The sequence below is a fragment of the Rhipicephalus sanguineus genome, chromosome 3 (genome assembly GCF_013339695.2).
Source record: "Rhipicephalus sanguineus isolate Rsan-2018 chromosome 3, BIME_Rsan_1.4, whole genome shotgun sequence".
Lineage (NCBI taxonomy): Eukaryota > Metazoa > Arthropoda > Arachnida > Ixodida > Ixodidae > Rhipicephalus > Rhipicephalus sanguineus.
Window position 1 is genome coordinate 103,570,936 of NC_051178.1, and position 19,073 is coordinate 103,590,008.

General features: G+C 43.4%; 1 protein-coding gene across 1 annotated transcript in view; it reads left to right on the forward strand.

The window, feature by feature from the left end:
- Positions 1–19,073, forward strand: part of LOC119385716 (UDP-glucose:glycoprotein glucosyltransferase 1) — a 96,696-nt gene that overhangs the window by 65,916 nt on the left and 11,707 nt on the right. Inside the window, exons 5-13 of the mRNA XM_049414071.1 lie at positions 394–500; positions 5,460–5,545; positions 5,996–6,080; positions 6,595–6,680; positions 8,724–8,783; positions 12,392–12,493; positions 16,609–16,693; positions 18,501–18,610; positions 18,994–19,066. Coding sequence (XP_049270028.1) covers positions 394–500; positions 5,460–5,545; positions 5,996–6,080; positions 6,595–6,680; positions 8,724–8,783; positions 12,392–12,493; positions 16,609–16,693; positions 18,501–18,610; positions 18,994–19,066 — 794 coding nt within the window. The remainder of the gene's footprint in view (positions 1–393; positions 501–5,459; positions 5,546–5,995; positions 6,081–6,594; positions 6,681–8,723; positions 8,784–12,391; positions 12,494–16,608; positions 16,694–18,500; positions 18,611–18,993; positions 19,067–19,073) is intronic.

Below are 19,073 nucleotides of genomic sequence, written 5' to 3' on the forward strand. Positions count from 1 at the left end.
AGGGAACCCTTTGCTAACAACCCACTAGAGGCATCATCTAACGCTTGCACGTCTTCACTTAAGATTCCCTCGCAACTTTTTCTTGTAAGTACAACGTATGGACACTTATATCGAACATCAACTACTTGTATAGCAAGGGTGTTTTTTATGTCTTTGTGTTGGATGTGGACTGTTATTGCAGGGTTATAGCCTTAACTTTGGCTCACATAATATTATTCAGGACCGTGCTTTGTGCACAACCCAGGCTTTCTCTTGTTAGTTTTTTCCATGTGAGGTTCTCGCTTATATGGGCATTCGCAGAAGTTGTGAAAATTAATACACCGGAAGAGTGTGGGGTGTATTCTCGTGTGGCTTCTTGTAATGGTCTTCTTGTTTGCATTGTTGCTTTACCAGGGCACTGCTTCGAACAGTCGAGTGGCAACCCACCCAGGGGCCTGCAGTTTATCCTGGGCACCCAGAGCAACCCTGCTGTGGTGGACACCATTGTGATGGCAAACCTGGTAAGCTGTTGATCCTACTGCTATTAAATAGAAACATTTGCTTAGTCTTTTCATTAGTGGCTTACATAGAACAGTGTGTTGGAGGGTTTAAGAAATGGCTGATGTGAGGTAACAGAGGTCACAGTGAACACTGATGCTTGTTCACCGCCTAGCTAGTTATAGTACTTTGAATGCTCCCTCTCCTCCGGTCTCCATTCGATGTGTCTTATACGGAGGCCTTCGTAACCCTGACCAAGATAGTTAGGTGGATCATGCCATGGACCACGCCCCTTGTCTAAGTACCTTGCGTTTGAACTTCTATAATTTCCCTAGTTTGGAGCAAGACACCCGTAGGAATTCGAAGCGAGTAGTGATTTGGTCAAATAATTTCGAATTGAATAGTTCTAATAGAATATATCACATATTCTCGAGCAAAGTGAGCGTTTTTTCATGCATTAGCTAACTTGCACAATATTTTTAAGAGTTGGAACTAGGCATCTGCAAATGTCACTCTTTTGGATCAAAGAGAAGCCAGGGGTAGAAGTGCTGCGCCATTTGTGCCATGCTGCACCAATCCGCTTCTGCTGCGCCATCCTGTGCCAAAACGCATTATTGCTTCGAAACTGCTTCCAAGCGGTCTTCATGTGCCGCGGTTATCCATGACGTGGTGCGCCCAAGTGATCTATCATAATCACCACCTGACGAGCTCTCCGTGACATTGGTGACGGCACGAAAAAATCACAGTTTCACTGCAAAGGCGAAGCAGTGAATGCGATAGTAAGAAATTGTAATGTGATATGAAGTGAGGCTAGGAGCTAACTCTTTTTGATCCAGTCTCGCGTAACTCTACAAAATGCTGGTGTAAGGGAATACGGCCGCTCCAGGGAGCGAAGCGGTTTCTGTGCTGTCTGTCGTCTCAGCGCAAAAGTAAGAAGGCCGTTTGCTGATGTCTGCTGAGATAGTGCGTGTGCCAGCGCTAGCAACCATGCCCTTACGACCAACGTTCATAGTTGCTGCTCGAGCAATGAAGCCCCCTCCCCCCTTCTTTTGTCTCCCTTCATGCTCCTTCACCCAACGAAAGATGGGCAAGGCGTTTTTTTCTCTTCTTGAGGAGCAGTCAACGGCAGGCCTCACACGGAGGGTGATATCGCATGGACCCTTCGTGCGACGAAGGTGGCCAGCTTTTTAAATGTGAAGCATTTCTTAGCGAACTTCTGCGACTTTGAGCGCATCTATCTATCTATCTATCTGGCCGCCTACGACTTTGTGCTCTCCTGGCCGTTTCGTTAATCGGGATGTATACCAAAATTGGCTTGGCATCACATGACCGTATTACGAACATAAATGACTGGTCATAACGTGAAAATCATGACATGCATGTCACGAACAGCATGATTTACATTCCACGACCTTGGGGCTCTTGCGGCCAGTCCGTTAATTTCATTTACACCAAAACTGGTATGGCGTGACAAGAGTTAATGACGAACATAATGACAGGTCCTAACATGCAAATCATGACACGCATGTCATGTGCAGCATGATTTACATGACATGGTCTTGGGGCGCTCGCGGCCGTTTATGAATGAATATATGCGAAAACTGGTATGACGAGACATTTCTGTATGACGAACATAACTGACACGTGGTAACATGAAAATAATGACATGCATGTCATGTGCGACATGGTTTACATGCCACGCTCATGGCACACTCGCGGCCGTTTCGCTAAATTGATATACACCAAAACTGGTATTGTGCGATGTGACTGTATGAAGAACATGAATAACAGGTGGTAACATGAAAACCATGACATGCATGTCACGTATGTTGTGATTTACATGCGACGCTCATGGTGCATTCGCGGCCATTTCCCTTGCTTGATATACACCAAAATTGGTATTGCGCGACACGACTGTATGACGAACGTAAATGAGAGGTGGTAACATGAAAATCGTGACATGCTTGTCATGTACGACATGATTTACATGCCTCGCTCGTGGTGCGCTCGCGGCCGTTTCGCTAGATTGATATACACCAAAATTCGAATTGTGCGATGTGGCTGTATGGAGGACATGAATGACAGTTGGTAACATGAAAACCATAATATGTATGTCATGATTTACATGTCACGGTCATGATGCATTCGTGGCCGCTTCGCTAGCTGAATATACACCAAAATTGGTATTGCGCGACACGACTGTATGATGAACGTAAATGAGAGGTGGTAGTGTGAAAGTCATGACTTGCATGACGTGTACATGATTTACATGCCACGCTCATGGCGCATTCGCGGCCATTTCGATCGTTTGATATACACCAAAATTGGTATTGTTCACCGCGACTGTATGACGAACATAAATGAGAGGTGGTAACATGAAAATAATGACATGCAAGTCATGTACGACATGATTTACACGCCACGCTCATGATGCATTTGCATATATTGATGCATTCGCATTCGGATATATACCAAAATTGGTATGGCATGACACGAGTGCGTGATGAACATAATGACAGGTCATGCGTTGTACAGTATATACCAGAATATACGTTTCATTGGCATGGTATATACCAGATTGTGCATGCATGCGTGCAGGGCAAACATGCGATATATGGTGAACTGGATGCCATGGCATGAATGATTTCATTTGGCTCAAAGACAAACAAGGCACCGTCCGCTATACTGCTTTTTTTTTCATGCAAACTGTTTATAACAATTATCGGTTATAACAACGGAATTTTCGTGGCACTTGAGTATTCTACTAAGTGGGTTCGACTGTATTCGAAGTTTCATACACTTGCACACCACTACTTAAGAGCAGTGTGAATGTTTGTTACAATGCAGGTCTCTAGCCACAAGTATGCTACAAGTTAATTGGCCTCTACTTGGTGATAGAAATTAGTTTCATCCTGATTAGGAAGGAGTGCTAATATATGAGATGTGTAGAAAGCTCACTATATATGTCACTTGCAACTTTTACAGCGAAAGCTGTTATGAGATCATTTCACTGGCCGTTTTTGGCGCCGTAATTGTCCGCCGCCGCCGCCGCCGGTGTCCGTAACCAGTATCGCTCGAAATAAGAAAAAAAACTAAATAAGAAAAAAATTCCAGGATGGAACGAGGTTCGAACCTGGGCCCTCTGCGTGGGAGCCCAGTATTCAACCTCTGAGCCATGCCGGTGCTTGAAACTGCTTTGCAAAAAGGTCCTATACAGGCTTCATGTCGGGAAGGAACCACATTAGCATATGCAATATAGCGTGGTAGAAGAGTAAATTAAGCACCAAGCGTCGCACAACGCGAATTCTGTAACCAGGCGTCACACAATGCGAATTGCGCAACGAGTAGGTTGTTGAATGCTTCCAACCCATTACAAAGGACTCTGCCATAATTCTTCATCGTCATCAGGCACAGCATCAACAAAGTGTGCATAATGCCTTACATGCGTATAGCAGGTACCAACGCTCTCTGTAGAATGACGAAAAATGGCACAGTGCCTGCTGCCCTACTTCTCAAAAATTACAATGATTTATAGCGTAGTGGGTTCCTCGCAAGTGCACTTGTATTGGTTGCCAAGGAAGCCCATAAGCGCATGATCCACTTCCTCGGGGTCTCAGTAAAATTACACTGATTTATAGCGTAGTGGGTTCCTCGCAAGTGCACCTGTATTGGTTGTTAAGGAAGCCTATAAGCGCATGATCCATTTCCTCGGGGTCTCACTAAAGCTCTTCCAGCTTTCCGCTCTTCCAGCTTTCGCTGTGACTGTGCTGCGGTTTCAGCGCAGGCCTGGCGTTTTTTTCCCCTTCAAGTAGGCTAGTACACGACTGTGACCTCTTCAGTCGCTTTCCTTCAGCCTTTGAATTCATGTTGTATATTATGTGTCAGTCTTATCTACAAACCAGGGGTTCTCAAACGTTCTGGCCTTGGGGAACCCCAACGGCTTGTCCAGAGTGCCGCGGAACCCCCAACTTTTTCTTGAGCATGAAGACAACCGAAAGCGGGGGAAGGGGGGGGGGATAACCCCTTTCGACACGCGCAACCACAGTATTAACACTGCCCGCGTTGGCCTGTTTCGTTTTCTTCAATTTCGAATGCCATCACCCTTGATATAGAACGAACCATAATACATAGAAGTGCGGTTCCCTCCCACGCCACTCCGCGAGTCATGTAAAGCCCCCACCGACCGTACACTGCATGCTTCAGGCACCGTGCAGGGGTGACGCATACGATGTGCTGGACGTACAGAGGCCTGTTTTATTTTTTGCAATACCAAAAAGGAGGAATGCCAGACGCACAGCAAAATGGCCGTCGACCGATACACCACTCATAAAGCTGATCGAAAATGCTCGTGTAGCCCACAGCTGGCGAGAAGCGACACCTCTTACACGTATCAAAGCCCTTGTTGCGCGTTTTGATTCCAAAGCCGACATAGAGCATGTGGCAAAATCACCGTGTGTGAAAACTGTGCTACGTGATTGCCGACACGCCATGAGCCATGAATAAAGCACCGAGGTGCCCGTTAATGTCGTTTGAACTGGTTTGAACGCTCACGAGCATGAATTACCAGCGCTCCGCGCGTTCTGTCACTACGGGCCCGCAAATCGTGCAAGTTTCATGGTGCACACTAGACGACGAGTCTTTAGTACTGCTACCACGTGGGTCTTGCAACCCACAGGCAGCCGATGTGCAGATGTGGCGTGGGATGGCTTCGTTAAATGCAAAATGCGATGCAAATTTGCTTGTCTAAATAAATAAATTAGTTGCTAATGGGGATAAATGGGAGCGAGTTGCATTCGTTCTGGCCGCTCGCGGAACCCTAAGATGTCCTTCATGGAACCCTAAGATGTCCTTCATGGAACCCCTGGGTTCCGCAGAACCCCGTTTAAGAACCCATGTGATAAACCTGCCTCTTTCATATGGATTTCAGCATTAAAAATTAATCACTTTTCTTTCTTTCTGTCTCTTCTTTTTTTCCTTTCTAGGGCTACTTTCAGCTGAAGGCCAATCCCGGTACTTGGACTCTGCGAATGAGACCAGGGCGATCCAGTGAGCTTTATGACATTGCAAGGTCAGTGGTTGGTGCAAAGCATAGTGAGCTCAGTGTGCTTATATTGTGCAAAATAGCACTAGTGCAAAGTAGCTGTGAGCACAGTATGCTCTCAGTCAGCACCGTGTGCTCACTTTTCTTCCACATCACAATGGACTGTTAGCGGGAATTAATTTTTAAAAATGGTGTGGTTAAAGTTATCTCTTAAAGTCATTTCAAATGTCAAGTCACCCCAAGCATGCTTGCGCTCTGGCTCATATTCTACCCTTCAAGCCACCAGAGCAGTCCAATCATGTGCCTTCCATTGCAGCTGAGCTACAGTCACTGAAGTCCTCATAGCATTCAGAACAATTAATGTCATTCCAAGGTGCCTACACCTCTGCACTCTTCAGTTGGAGTGGAATGCTTTTGTTGATGTTTCACTTCGGCCTTTTCGCGTCGTTTCAGCTGAGTTTGTTTTTCTCTTGGCAGCCATGAAAACACAGACTCCCCACAGGACTCCAGCGATGTTCTAGTCGTCATAAACAGTTTCAGAAGCCATGTTCTGAAAGTGAAGGTGAGGACTACTGCACCATCACGTGCTTGCATCATGTGGCCTATTCACCAACTGCAGTAGTGACTGGGTTCATTTATTGCCAGATCCTGTTCTTGGAAATATTGTTCCATTGACTCTGAACTATCTTTGGTGTGATTTAACCAAGACAATTTAGTGTCTTTCAATTCAGGCATACTATGTTGGTGCGATACCAGTTTTTTTATTTGTCCTTGTTAGCAAAACAAACGTGGGCTGCAGATTTCGAGTGTCTCTCACTAAAATTTCCTGATTATTCTATCAGATGATGAACACAAAAGTTAGTAGTTCACATTATCCTGCATAAACAGGATGTTTCACTTACTGCAACTGTAGCTGGGCGACTGCTTATTAGTTTTTAAAATCATGTTTTCACTTTATATGCAACATGTATGAAGCATGTGAAGCCTGTTCTTTTGTTGTTGAGTGCACCTGAAAACGTATTCAATGTGCTTCTTTTTGAAGTACGATACCTTATGTAAGCTATCCGTCCCACCAGGTTGCCAAGAAGCCTGGAAAGCAAAATGAGGACTTGCTTTCTGATGGAAGTGAGGATGAAAATGACCTGTGGAGCTTCGTTTCGCAGTGAGTGTTCCCTCTCTGCTCATTTTGGCTTAGCACATGTTCCATCCGTACAGTGAATAACTTGCTTTTGTTGATACTTTGTGTGGTGTAATCCCAACTGAATGCCTCCTCAATGTTTGCCTGCTGAGAAACCTTCGGTCACTGTGTTGGCCATACTCAATTGGCTCCTCCTTCTTTTTAGACCAGTACCCTTTTTAAAATGCTTTATGTGTTTTGAGAAAGTTACAGAGCAGTGTCAACACGTTGATAACTATTGAGGTAGACGTGTTGCTGAGTTCGCACCTTTTCGATCCGTGTGATTCGAAATGTAAAGAAAAGTTATGGAGTGCATGAAGAGCTCTCGCATGAAGCACGTCACATGGCATATAGTCTAGGTAACATTTAATGTATAGGTTTTGGTTACTTAAATATAGGTTGCACAGATCTAGTCATATGTGGTATTCTAGTACAAAATAGGATTGATGTGTGGCTTTGCTGTTAGGTTACTTGGTCACCCCATTTGCTCTTCACTTCAGGCTTTAGACAACAAACTTATTTTAATGACTGCAGTACATCTTAGCATAACTTGTTCAAGTCCTCATTCAATTTTTTTTTACGATCGTTCACTTCTTTTTATTATCGCTATGAGTTTTTAAATAAACTACTTTGGAAAAGAAAACTTCAACTATCTGTTTTGTGTGCAAGCATGCTGTATCAGCTCTTTTGCATTCCATTACAATTTCTAAACTTAAACATTAACTCACTCACACGTCTTAGCAGTTTTTCTACTTGTTGCAACTGATGGCGTTTTTCACTGGTTGATCCGGAGCGGCCGACCTCGAATTTCACGAAACCTGAATCTGCCAGCGGAAAGGTGAAAAGCGTTCTACGAAGGAGCATACAGGAAGTCCGTGAACACTTGCCATAAACCGGTATCGGTAGCTATGCTTGACACAAGACATGCGGTATGTGACGTGGGCAATGTGGGCTATTTCTGCCCGAAGTCTGTGCCTCGGCGCCAGAGCAAGTGAGAGCAAGTCCGGCACAGAGGGAGTTAATCTGAAACGATTATTGGAAAGTGCAAATCCACTCCGAATCAACCAGTGAAATTCGGATTCGTCGACGCAGAGCAAAAAAAACACTGCACCAGATCCACCATTGAAAACCTACTATAAGCTCTGGTTTTCCACTGAATTTGCTAGCGTTTCTCCAGTTGCAGTGTCGTAAGCAAGATTAGAACAAGGTTTCTGTGTGCTTTCTGACTCACATGTCCCATGAATTGAAGAAGCCACATAGAATGCTGCTTCTCTTCGTGTGTGTGCACGAATGTGTGCCTGATGATCTTTCTTCTTGTACAAGTAAATAACTAATACAGTAATAATTGAATGTTGCTTTACCGATCGTGTGGGTGCTCTGCAACGGTCATGAGGTTGTCGTCTGAGCTTGTCGCAGAAACTAGACATGGCACAGTGCGCTGCAGCTTGGCATCAAGTTCTCACAGCTCTCAAGGCACTTCTTGCGTTAAGTGAGCGCTCTCCCCAGCAGTCTGTGCCTACCTTGTTTCTAGCAATTCAGCTAGAAAACGAAATGAATGTGGCCATCCTTAGCTGACCAGATTTGCTGGTCTATGCAAAATATGGGCAGTGGGTACCAAGGAGCTTTGTTGCAATGGGTGCATGCCAAATATGAGCATTCAAGAAAATGTCATGCTGGCTTTCAGTGTCAGGGCAGTGCGTCATCACTGAAGGAAACGCTTGTTTCCACTGGGCAAAGTGACTTAGAGCCGTAGGCAAAACCGTCGCATAATTGTTGTTCGCAGTTAAAAAGGATCAAAGGAGCCACTAGGGACTGCCAGTTTCCATCTTCTTCAAAGCGCGTTTTAGATCATTGTGGTTAGTAGTGCCTCTGAGTGGTGGCAGCTTGTTGCCTGCTGGACACATTTACATTTGTTGTACAGCTTGCTTGGAGTTTGCTTGGAGTGGGTGCGGCGCCCGAGCGGTGCGAAAGCATCTCCTTCCTGTGCGCTCTTTTTTTGTTTCCCTTTCTCTCTTCTCTCGTAAACAGAATACCTATAGTTGGCGGCTTATTAACGGAGTGGAGGCAGATAGGCAGAGCGGTCTACAGGTCAGCCGGCTTTCTATGCTCATCCTTGTGCTCAAAAGCGTGCTCGCGAAAGTGTTTTCTGCTGCATTGTCAGCCACAGGCATTGCTGTCCTTCTTTGTTGCTTTTTTTTTGCTTGTGTGTCCCTAAGGACGTTTTTTTTTTGTCTGCGCTAATTTCTTGCGGATGGTGGTCCTGACTTTGTTGGTGACATGAGCACTCCACTTGCCAGCAATTGGGTATTTTTTGAAACTCATCGCGCTGGGGCTCCTGCTTGTTTGTACAGTCATTTGTGTGAGCCAGTCTGTCACCAGCTTCAAACCATGCACTTGGTTATGAACAAGCACTTTTCAATGTGAGAGGTTTGTATGACCCATGAAGCGACAAATCTGGGTGCCGTCCGGTGAGCATCGTCGTTACCACCTGATGGTGACAAACTCACATGATCAAAAGATGACGTCATTTGACAGTGTCTTCATGTGACGTGTGATGGCATTAGTGATGATGTCATGTGATATCGTCATGTAACATGGATGTTCAAGTAATTGGACCTTGATATAGCCATTACACCAACACACGCTGTCCTGTCGTATTAAATGCACTAAAGGAAACTTAAGTGCCTTGATTGTCGGCCATGGCTTGTGGTAGCCATTAAAGAGGATGTGCAGTGATCACATTCCATTATAAGTAAACACATTTGATGATAAAGCTTTATTTTGGGAAGTTCTTCCCACTTAAGATCACCAAAACTGAAAAACTGCTTTGCTTGACCATCTATTTAACCAGTTTTAATGATGTTTCTGAAAATCGAAACAGATTTTTACTAATTGCAAATAATAGTATTCTGTTTTAGTCATTATATTGCCATAAAAACATTGCACCACATCAAACTTCAAAAAATGGCATCTGCATCGATTAAAGCAAATGGAGCAGTCAAAAAATTGTTCATTACACAGTACTTCACTATATGCCACTATAATTCAGTAACAAAACTTGAAAACTTACTTGAAGTCATTAACTTGCACAAGGTGGAACCTCCTGTGTCCAGTAAGCGCAGTTTACAGAATTACATTACTACTATATCTTTATCGGGGAGTTCAAGCACTGTGAGATTGTTGCATCAATTTTTATTATATATTTACCTATATTGAGGAAATAAATTTTTAAAATTTTACGCCTTGAATTAAAACTTGGTTTGCAGCAGTCGATAAAATGTAAGTTTCTCTCTTAGATGTGATAAATTTTATTTGAGTCAGTTGAGCACTCGTTAATAGCTTTCATTTCTGCATATGACATGTCTTAATTAATGATATAGGATTTCGCTCTCAGCTGAGTTTGTTCTGATACCAAAATGAGCTTTTTTTTTTTTACTCGGAAAGTAGAAAGGCATACAGTGTTGAAAAGGGTTATCTCTTGAAGCATCTGTTCCTTGTAAACAGTCACAGGAAACAAATGCAAGCAAATTACCTCTTGTAGTTCAGTTAGTCATCATTTTGTAGTGTTTACTGTCTGTCTGACGATAGCAAGGTAGCCCGACTGGAACAGTGGCAACACAAAGTTTGCTTAAGTGCTGTCTTTGTATCATGTAATGCTGTGGGGACTCAATGCAGATGATAATCGAAGTACTCAGTGATGACTGTTTTCTGCGGTGCAGTTGAGCCAGGGTCCTGAAGAACCATCTTGATAACACTTTTTACCAAATGCTCATAAAAAGTCTGCACGAAATGCTGGTGCAACTAGTAATGTGTTTCTTCTACGTGTGAGAGAGCTTCTGTTGCTTGAATGGTTTGATGTACGGGTGAATGGTTTGATGTACGGCTGGAATTAGCTTTCTTCATCCATAAATCTTTTGTCACGTTAAAGCACATGTTTCCATAGCAGCCGCATCACTTGATAGTTCGTTATTACTCATTGCTCAGGCAACATGTGAGTTGCTTTGTGTCCAGTTTTGCACGTCTCACTCCATCTCTTGTCCACACACACTGTTCAAGCCCAATTAACACCTTCTAATCTGTGTTGCTTTCACTATTGAATGTTTTGTGATTCTCCGCGTTCTGCAGTTTCTTGTTATTGTGTGCATTGTACGGTGGGGTCCATTATGAACGAGAACGTGTGATCGCGGGGCTTTTGCTATGGGACAGCTGCTTAGAATGTCAGAAAATGGCTGCAGGAGGAAGCACATCTGCTTTAGGCGTCATCTATTGGTAGCCAGTGCACTCATCTGAGAGGGGAGGGAATCTAGCAGGCGCTTGCCTATTGGTTGGGCCTGCTTATTCTGTCCCTCAATAGATGGTGCCAAAAGTTGGTGCGCTTCCTCTTGCTGCCATGTGCTACCGCTCTGAGCAGCCGCCACTGAGAAGAAGCTGCACGCTTGCATCTTCTCTTTCATAAAGGGCTCCCTGTACAAGTTCATAGCACCGCAGAGCAACAACTTCCTCAAGCTGTAGAAGTACGTTTTTACTTGACACTTACTATTCACCTGCATGTTAAGAGTTTTCATAAGGTTTATGATTAAATTAAAAGAGAACCTGAAAAATGGCTTCCACAAGAATGTGCATTTCTACCGACTGTCTCTTTGTTGATGTTTTAATTATGATGTGGAACAATGTAAAATAACTCTTCTCACAAACCAACTTGGTATTCACTACTGAAATGTATTAAAAGAAGAAATGGCATCTCCAAAAGACTGCACAAGAAGCACACGTTTTTTGTTTTTTTTTTCACTTTTTTCCGCACCTTTATGTGTTTTTTAAGTGAGCTCCATCTACCAAACAAGATCTGAAATAGTTAGTACGTCATTTTAATGTTTCTTTCATATACACTGCATTATTAGATCAGTAAATTGCTTATGATTTACAAATTCATTACTGCAATATATTTAAGCTGAAAAACTGAGAAAACAAAGGAAACGGTTCTGCACGACAGCTGCTAAACTAGTGTCAACGCGGAAGGTTCTCTCCGAATATCGGCACGCATTCATTGAGGAACGCATTCGGTTGGTCCCACCGACAAGGCTTTCTTGTCTGTCACGTGATTGTACGCTTGCATATGCTGCCACTACCAGCGCTGATGCAAATTTTCACTCAAATTAACCAACACCCTACTGTCTTGCTTTCACATTTGCAGAGAGCTTTTCGGTGATAGGTGAGACACTTTCCATGCCTGGCATATATGCAACTAACCTGCTGATGCTGATGCTGCTTTCTATGTTGGATGCCACTTTGCCATCTGCACTATGCAAGACACTTTTTTGTAATGCACTGGGGCAAAAGAAAAACTATCACTGTACTGCTTCTAAGGGCTGCAGTGCTTTGTTCCTGCATGTGATGTGCTGCTCTGTGTCGGCTTTCCACCCACCAAAGTCAGGACCACCTTATTGTGATGATGTTTTTGTGCTGTGCTTGCTCTCTCTCTCTCTCCCTATCCCTCTCTCTCTCTCTCAGAAACTTAAAGATATCTTGCGTATGTGCATGCTTTTACCTCTAGTACTTTATCTCGAGGCTTCCAGTGTGGCTGCTAGCTGCATGCTTTTTGTTTCATCTGGGCTTCTTTCGTGAAAACAAGATAATTTTATTGCACATTTGCTGGTCTAACGTGACTCTTTTATTCTGTCGTCCTCATTTGACATAAGCTCTATCGTTGGCGAGCCAGCAAAGAAAGACGAGGAAGAGCAGGACGATGTCATCAACATTTTTTCACTCGCTTCGGGACATCTCTATGAGCGACTCTTGAGGTGAGTGGCACGTGTACCGGCGTTTTGCGTTTTTTGTTGCCTTTACTACGGTGCATAGGAGCTCGTGAGCTTTTGTTTATGAGGTTGCCTTGAAACTGTGCAAGATTGGTGATTGATTACCACTGTCAGCTGTGCTGAGGGCCCCACAAGGTAGGGTCGCTGTATTTGTTTAGCAAGGCCCCATTGATGCACGATTCTGTCTCAGACTGGGTTGCTGTGCGCATGGTTCTAGATAAGCCCTTTTATGGTCGTTTGCTTAATCGCTTCTCTCTTTTTTTGTATTTTATTGAGCTGTCACTGTTCATTGGTGATGTGCCTATGCAGCTATGGCATTTCGCTGTTAAGCACAAAGGAATGTGCTGGATTGCCAGCCATGGTGGCAACATTTCGATTAGACAAAATGCAAAAACACCCATCTCGTGTACTGCTTAGATTTTATATGGACGTTAGGAAACGCAGATGGTCAAAATTAGTCTGGGGTCCCACACTATGGTGCACCTCATTATTGTATCGTGGTTTTGGCATGTAAAACCCCAGTGGCTTTCTAAATGTGAAGCATTTCTTAGCGAACTTCTGCGACATTGAGCGTATCCATCTGTCTATCTGTCTATCTAGCCGCCTACAACTTTGTGCTCTCCTGGCCGTTTCGTTAATAGGATGTACACCAAAATTAGTATGGCGTAACATGGCTTTATGATGAACATAAATCACAGGTCATAACTTGAAAACCACGATATCCATGTCATGAACGACATGATTTACATGTCACTGTTTTCGTGCTCTTGCAGCCGTTTCGTTAGTTTGATATAAACCAAAATTGGTATGGCGTGACAAGAGTGTATGACGAACATAAATGACAGGTCCTAACGTGCAAATCATGCATAGGTCGGCAAACTCACTCATGAGTCCACTCACTCAGACTCACTCAGACTCACATTGAGCCGTGAGTCTGAGTCTGAGTGAGTCCGGAGGAGTAATATTTTGGTGAGTGTGAGTCCGAGTGAGTCCGGTTGAAAAAAAATTTAGTGAGTCTGAGTCCGAGTGAGTCCGTTTGAGGTATATTTCGGTGAGTCTGAGTCCGAGTGAGCCCTAAGCGCAAAATACATTTCTTGAGTGAGTCTGAGTGAGCTCCGCACTCTTTTGCCGACCTATAGTTCTATCTACACAACTTCAGCATTACTATCAGCCTTATGTGGGCTCATGTTTATAGTCCCATCGACTCACACATACTTCAAAGCACTAGTGTTCATACGCCAGCTCAATATTTATTGATGAGAGGCGTGAGTTACAAATGGGGGCAGGTGCCGTGACCCCCCACCCCTTCCACAAACTGTTTTACAGGAACGTCTTGGTAAAAATATCTCATATGAGTCATCTCTTTCAATAAAAATGTCCTTACTAGATTGCAACCACTCATAGCTCATACCTGAAGGCACGAGATCAAAAGGCGCCAAATAGAGCACCAATTAATTATTCGAGATATTGGTAATAAAGAGCATAGACGCCATAGTCGAAAAAGCTAATTATATGCAAACGGACTCATGAGTCGACTCACTCAGACTCAGATAGAGCCGTGAGTCTGAGTCTGAGTGAGTCCGAGTGAGTAATATTTTGGTGAGTTTGAGTCCGAGTGAGTCCAGCTGAGAAAAATTTCAGTGAGTCTGAGTCCGAGTGAGTCTGGTTGACGAAAATTTTCGTGAGGCTGAGTCCGAGTGAGCTCTAAGGGCAAAATATATTTCATGAGTGAGTCTGAGTGAGCTCCACATTTTTTGCCGACCTATGAAATCATGACATGCACATCATGTACAGCATGACTTGCGTGCCACGCTCATGGTGCACTCGTGGCCGTTTCACTAGCTTGATATACACCAAAATTAGTATCTCGCGAAGTGACTGTGTGACGAACATAAATAACAGGAGTTAACATGAAAATTGGGCGTACGGCAGGGAGACACGATCTCTCCAATGCTATTCACCGCGTGTTTACAGGAGGTTTTCAGGGCCCTAGATTGGGAAGCATTAGGGATAAGAGTTAATGGAGAGTATCTCAGTAACCTGCGATTCGCTGATGACATTGCATTGATGAGTAACGCAGGAGACGAATTGCAGCTCATGATTACTGAACTGGATATGGAAAGTAGAAGAGTAGGTCTGAAAATTAATATGCATAAAACTAAGGTAATGTGGAACAATCTTGGCAGAGAACAGCGCTTTGCGATAGGTGGCGAGACACTGGAAGTTGTAAAGGAGTATGTCTACTTAGGACAGGTAGTAACCGCGGAGCCGAACCATGAGAGTGAAATAACGAGAAGAATAAGGATGGGTTGGGGCTCATTCGGCAAGCATTATCAAATGATGAATGGTAATCTACCACTATCCCTCAAGAGGAAGGTATATAACAGCTGCATCTTACCGGTACTTACCTACGGAGCAGAAACCTGGAGACTTACAAAGAGGGTTCCACTTAAATTGACGACGCAGTGAGCGATGGAAAGGAAAATGATAGGTGTAACCTTAAGAGACAGGAAGAGAGCAGAGTGGGTCAGGGAACAAACGGGGGTTAAAGACATCATAGTTGAAATCAAGAAGAAGAAATGGATATGGCCCGGGCACGTAGCACATCGGCAGGATAACCGGTGGTCATTAAGGGTAATTGACTGGATTCCAAGAGATGGCAAACGCATGAGGGGAAGGCAGAAAATTAGGTGGGTAGATGAGATTAAGAAGTTTGTAGGTATAACGTGGCAGCAGAAAGCACAGGACCGGGTTGATTGGCGGAACATGGGAGAGGCCTTTGCCCTGCAGTGGGCGTAGACAGGCTGATGATGATGATGATGAACATGAAAATCATGACACGCATGTCATGTACAGCATGACTTATGTGACACGCTCATGGTGCGCTCGCGGCCGTTTCGCTAGCTTGATATACACCAAAATTGGTATCTTCCGACGTGACTGTGATGAACATGAATAACAGGAGTTGACATGAAAATCATGACACGCATGTCATGTACAGCATGATTTACATGCCACGCTCATGGTGCACTTGCGGCCGTTTCGCTGGCTTGATATATACCAAAAGTGATATCGTGCGAGGTGACTGTGTGACGAACACAAATAACAGGTGGTATCATGAAAATCATGACACGTATGTCATGTACAGCATGACTTACGTACCACGCTCATGGAGCGCTGGCGGCCGTTTTGCTAGCTTGATATACACCAAAATTGGTATTGCGCGACGTGACTGTGTGACGAACATAAATAACAGGTGGTAACACGAAAATCATGAGATGCATGTCATGTAGGGTATGATTTAGACGCCACGCTCATGGTGCACTCGCGCCCATTTTGTAACTGGATATATATCTGAATTGGTATGGCATGACAGGAGTGCGTGACGAACATAAATAGCAGGTCACGCATCGTATATATGTAGCAGAATATATGTTTCATTAGCATGGCATATACCAGATTGTACACTCATGCATGTACTATGACAATCTCGTGATATATAGCGAACTAGATGTCACAACATGAATGACTTCATTAACCTCAATGACAAACAAGATGATGTATGCAGCTCTTTGCTGGCTGCTTCACATTACATCGATTCCCACATTGCGTGGGATCTGCCGATTTTTTTTTTTTCTTCTTTTTTGTCACCTTTCACAGAGCTGGCCAACTTACCATTGAAGGATTGTATTTATTGCCTTGTAACCAATTCTGGAAACAAACTTGAATTTTATGTTTGCAGATGTGGCATTTCAACTGCGCTGACATAGTATTTAATAAAGAATCAGCTACATTATTGTGGCATTATTGGGCTCTTTTTGTGTTGATACCAGTAAGATGCCATACAGTAGACTCTCAGTGAACGGAAATCTCTTAAATGCAATTTCTGCTTAAATGGAACCGCTACCTCCAATATGATTGGTTTCGTACTCAAATTCTGCATCACTGTTCATCTCTCGGTAAACGAAACTTCTGTTAAATAGAACATACTTTCCTGGTCCCTTGAGGTTCCGTTTAGTGAGAGTTTACTGTATAAGGATTGAACTCTGCTATTCGTAAATGTCTGTGATCTCAAGATATTTTCTTTCTTTTTCTCTCAGGATTATGATGCTCAGTGTGTTGAAGAACACAAAAACTCCTGTCAAGTTCTGGTTCCTCAAGAACTACCTGTCCCCCACATTTAAGGTGATTTTACATGCTTCTAAGCCTCCTGAAATGTTTTTAGTTGAGCAGCTTGTCTAATCAGTTAAAAAATTATACTTTGTAATTCTCTGTAAGTAATTTTCTAGTTTTTTTATTTATTTAGGAACAAATTACTTGACAGTACCTGGTTGACTGATTTATAGCAGTACATGTAAATGTTAAGTTGTAGTCATTTGTTAAGGCTGAACTCTGCAGTTTTTCACTAAACATCCTATATGCTGCTTTATTGGCCGTGTTGACCTGCTGTCTCACTAGCTAAGCTTTTGTACCGTAGTATGCCGAAGTAAACGGACAAACCTGCATGTAATGTGAAGTCAAATGCAGTACAGGACGAAATTTAGGCACTGTGAAAAGGAAAAACAAAGGGGAAAACTTATTTGCATACTCACTTCGATCACTTAAGCTTTTTTGCGAGTGCTTTCCAGTAGTAGAAGGAAAGCAAGCGAAATGAACATTGAATAGCAGCTCAGCAGAACCCTCTACTTAGGCATTTTAACCCCATTTTCCTTTAGACTGTAGATGATTACTGCCTACAACCACTATGCCACCAGAACTAATGTGTGTGATGAGATTTTCGGCATGCTGCTTTCCATCTTCAATGATGAAAAAATTTTCTTTCATTCGTAGTGGAGCTTTCAAGCAATAATTATTTTGTGTATGCACTTTTTCTTTTTCTCGATAAAGCCTGATGTGACTGGTTGTAAATTGCGTCGGAACATGATTACAAGGTCTCGCTGGAAAGTGTGCAAAGGATCACGTTACCTTGTGATTTTCCTTGGACGCGTTCAGCAGTAGTTTGAAATAGAATTACCTATTTTCTAAGGCAATTGCTCCCATCGCGCGAGAAGCTGATTTGGCGGTCTGTGCTGCGACACACAGGCACAGAGTGGCTGTGTGTTATTTTTGTGAAGAGAGAGCATCTTTAAAGCATACTGTGTTGTAAGTTCACCCCAGGCAAGTAACTTGGACTGAACGAACGCCCACGAGGGCATCTGCAGGATGTTTCGATTGTGTGCCGGAAGCCAAACTATGAAAGCCGCCCTCCATTTTTCTTGTACAATGTCAACGAGTTGCTGCTAGCAGGCAGCACCTCTGTATCTCCTCTCAGCAATTGTTAGTACATGTGTTTTTAACTAAATTGGCCTTAGTGAAGTGTTCTTGCAGTCTGCCTTCAACTAATAAGTTTTATCTGGAGGTTGCTATTTACACTAACCAAAGATATAAATCGACATGGAAATGCTGTAGCTCACATTTTAAAGACCTTTAGTTGTCCTTTTTTTGAGCTCCAAAGAACAATTAACATATTTTCATTTAGTTCCTTAGTTTTGGCTGGAAATTGGCTTTTTACAAGAGCATCGTTACCCACGACCGGGCTAGAGGGGAGACACGACACATGCGCAAATACGGCCTGCGCTTCCCTCCAGAAAATAATGAGTTGCGTTCTTTGTGAGTAGACAGTGGCCAGGGTTGGGTAGCAGCGTCACGAACTAGCAGTGGTGAAAGGTGGGAGCTAGCCTCGAAGCGCAGGCCGTATGAAGGAACGCTCTCATCTCCCCTCTAGCCCACTACCATAGAATTGTGAGTCAGAAGTAAGGTGAGCGTATGCTCAAATGGAAAGTGTTCTGGCATTTAGGCAAAGCAAAACATGCTAATTTGCATTGGTTTGTTTGGCAGCGTAGGTCTATGATTTCTGTGATGGATGGATGAATAAACTTTATTTTGGTCCCTCGGAACACGCCCTAGCACATGAACCTAAATGAAATGTGTTGGAACTCATTGCCCTGTGCAGGACGTGCTCCCTTACATGGCCAAGGAGTATGGCTTTCAGTACGAACTGGTGCAGTACAAGTGGCCACGCTGGCTCAACCAGCAGACAGAGAAACAGCGCATCATTTGGGGGTTGGTCGACACCACTTCCTAGTGGCATCCTTCGTCATTTTGCCCATACCTTGTGACAGGTTAAAAATTCAGTGTAGCAGGAACTTATTCACACTGTCACGTGAAAATGCCTTAGTTATTGTCTGTCCTTACTATTTTCTATGTAAATGTGTGTGTGTGTGTAGTAACAATCCTTTCATGTTAGTATGTGATGTGTCAAAGCTTCACATGTCACAATATGAAACTGATGTCTCTCAATATCCTTGTTGATTCCTTACTCACAAAATTTGCTTTCTTCTCTTTTAAAAAGTGCTCCTCCTAAATAGCTGAAAACACTGTTGGTCATGCAGTATGTGGACATTTCAGATGTAATTTCTCTTTTCTTTTTTCCCATTCTTTGACAGGTATAAAATATTGTTCCTGGATGTATTGTTCCCTCTGGACGTGAAGAAAATCATCTTCGTCGACGCTGACCAGGTGAAGT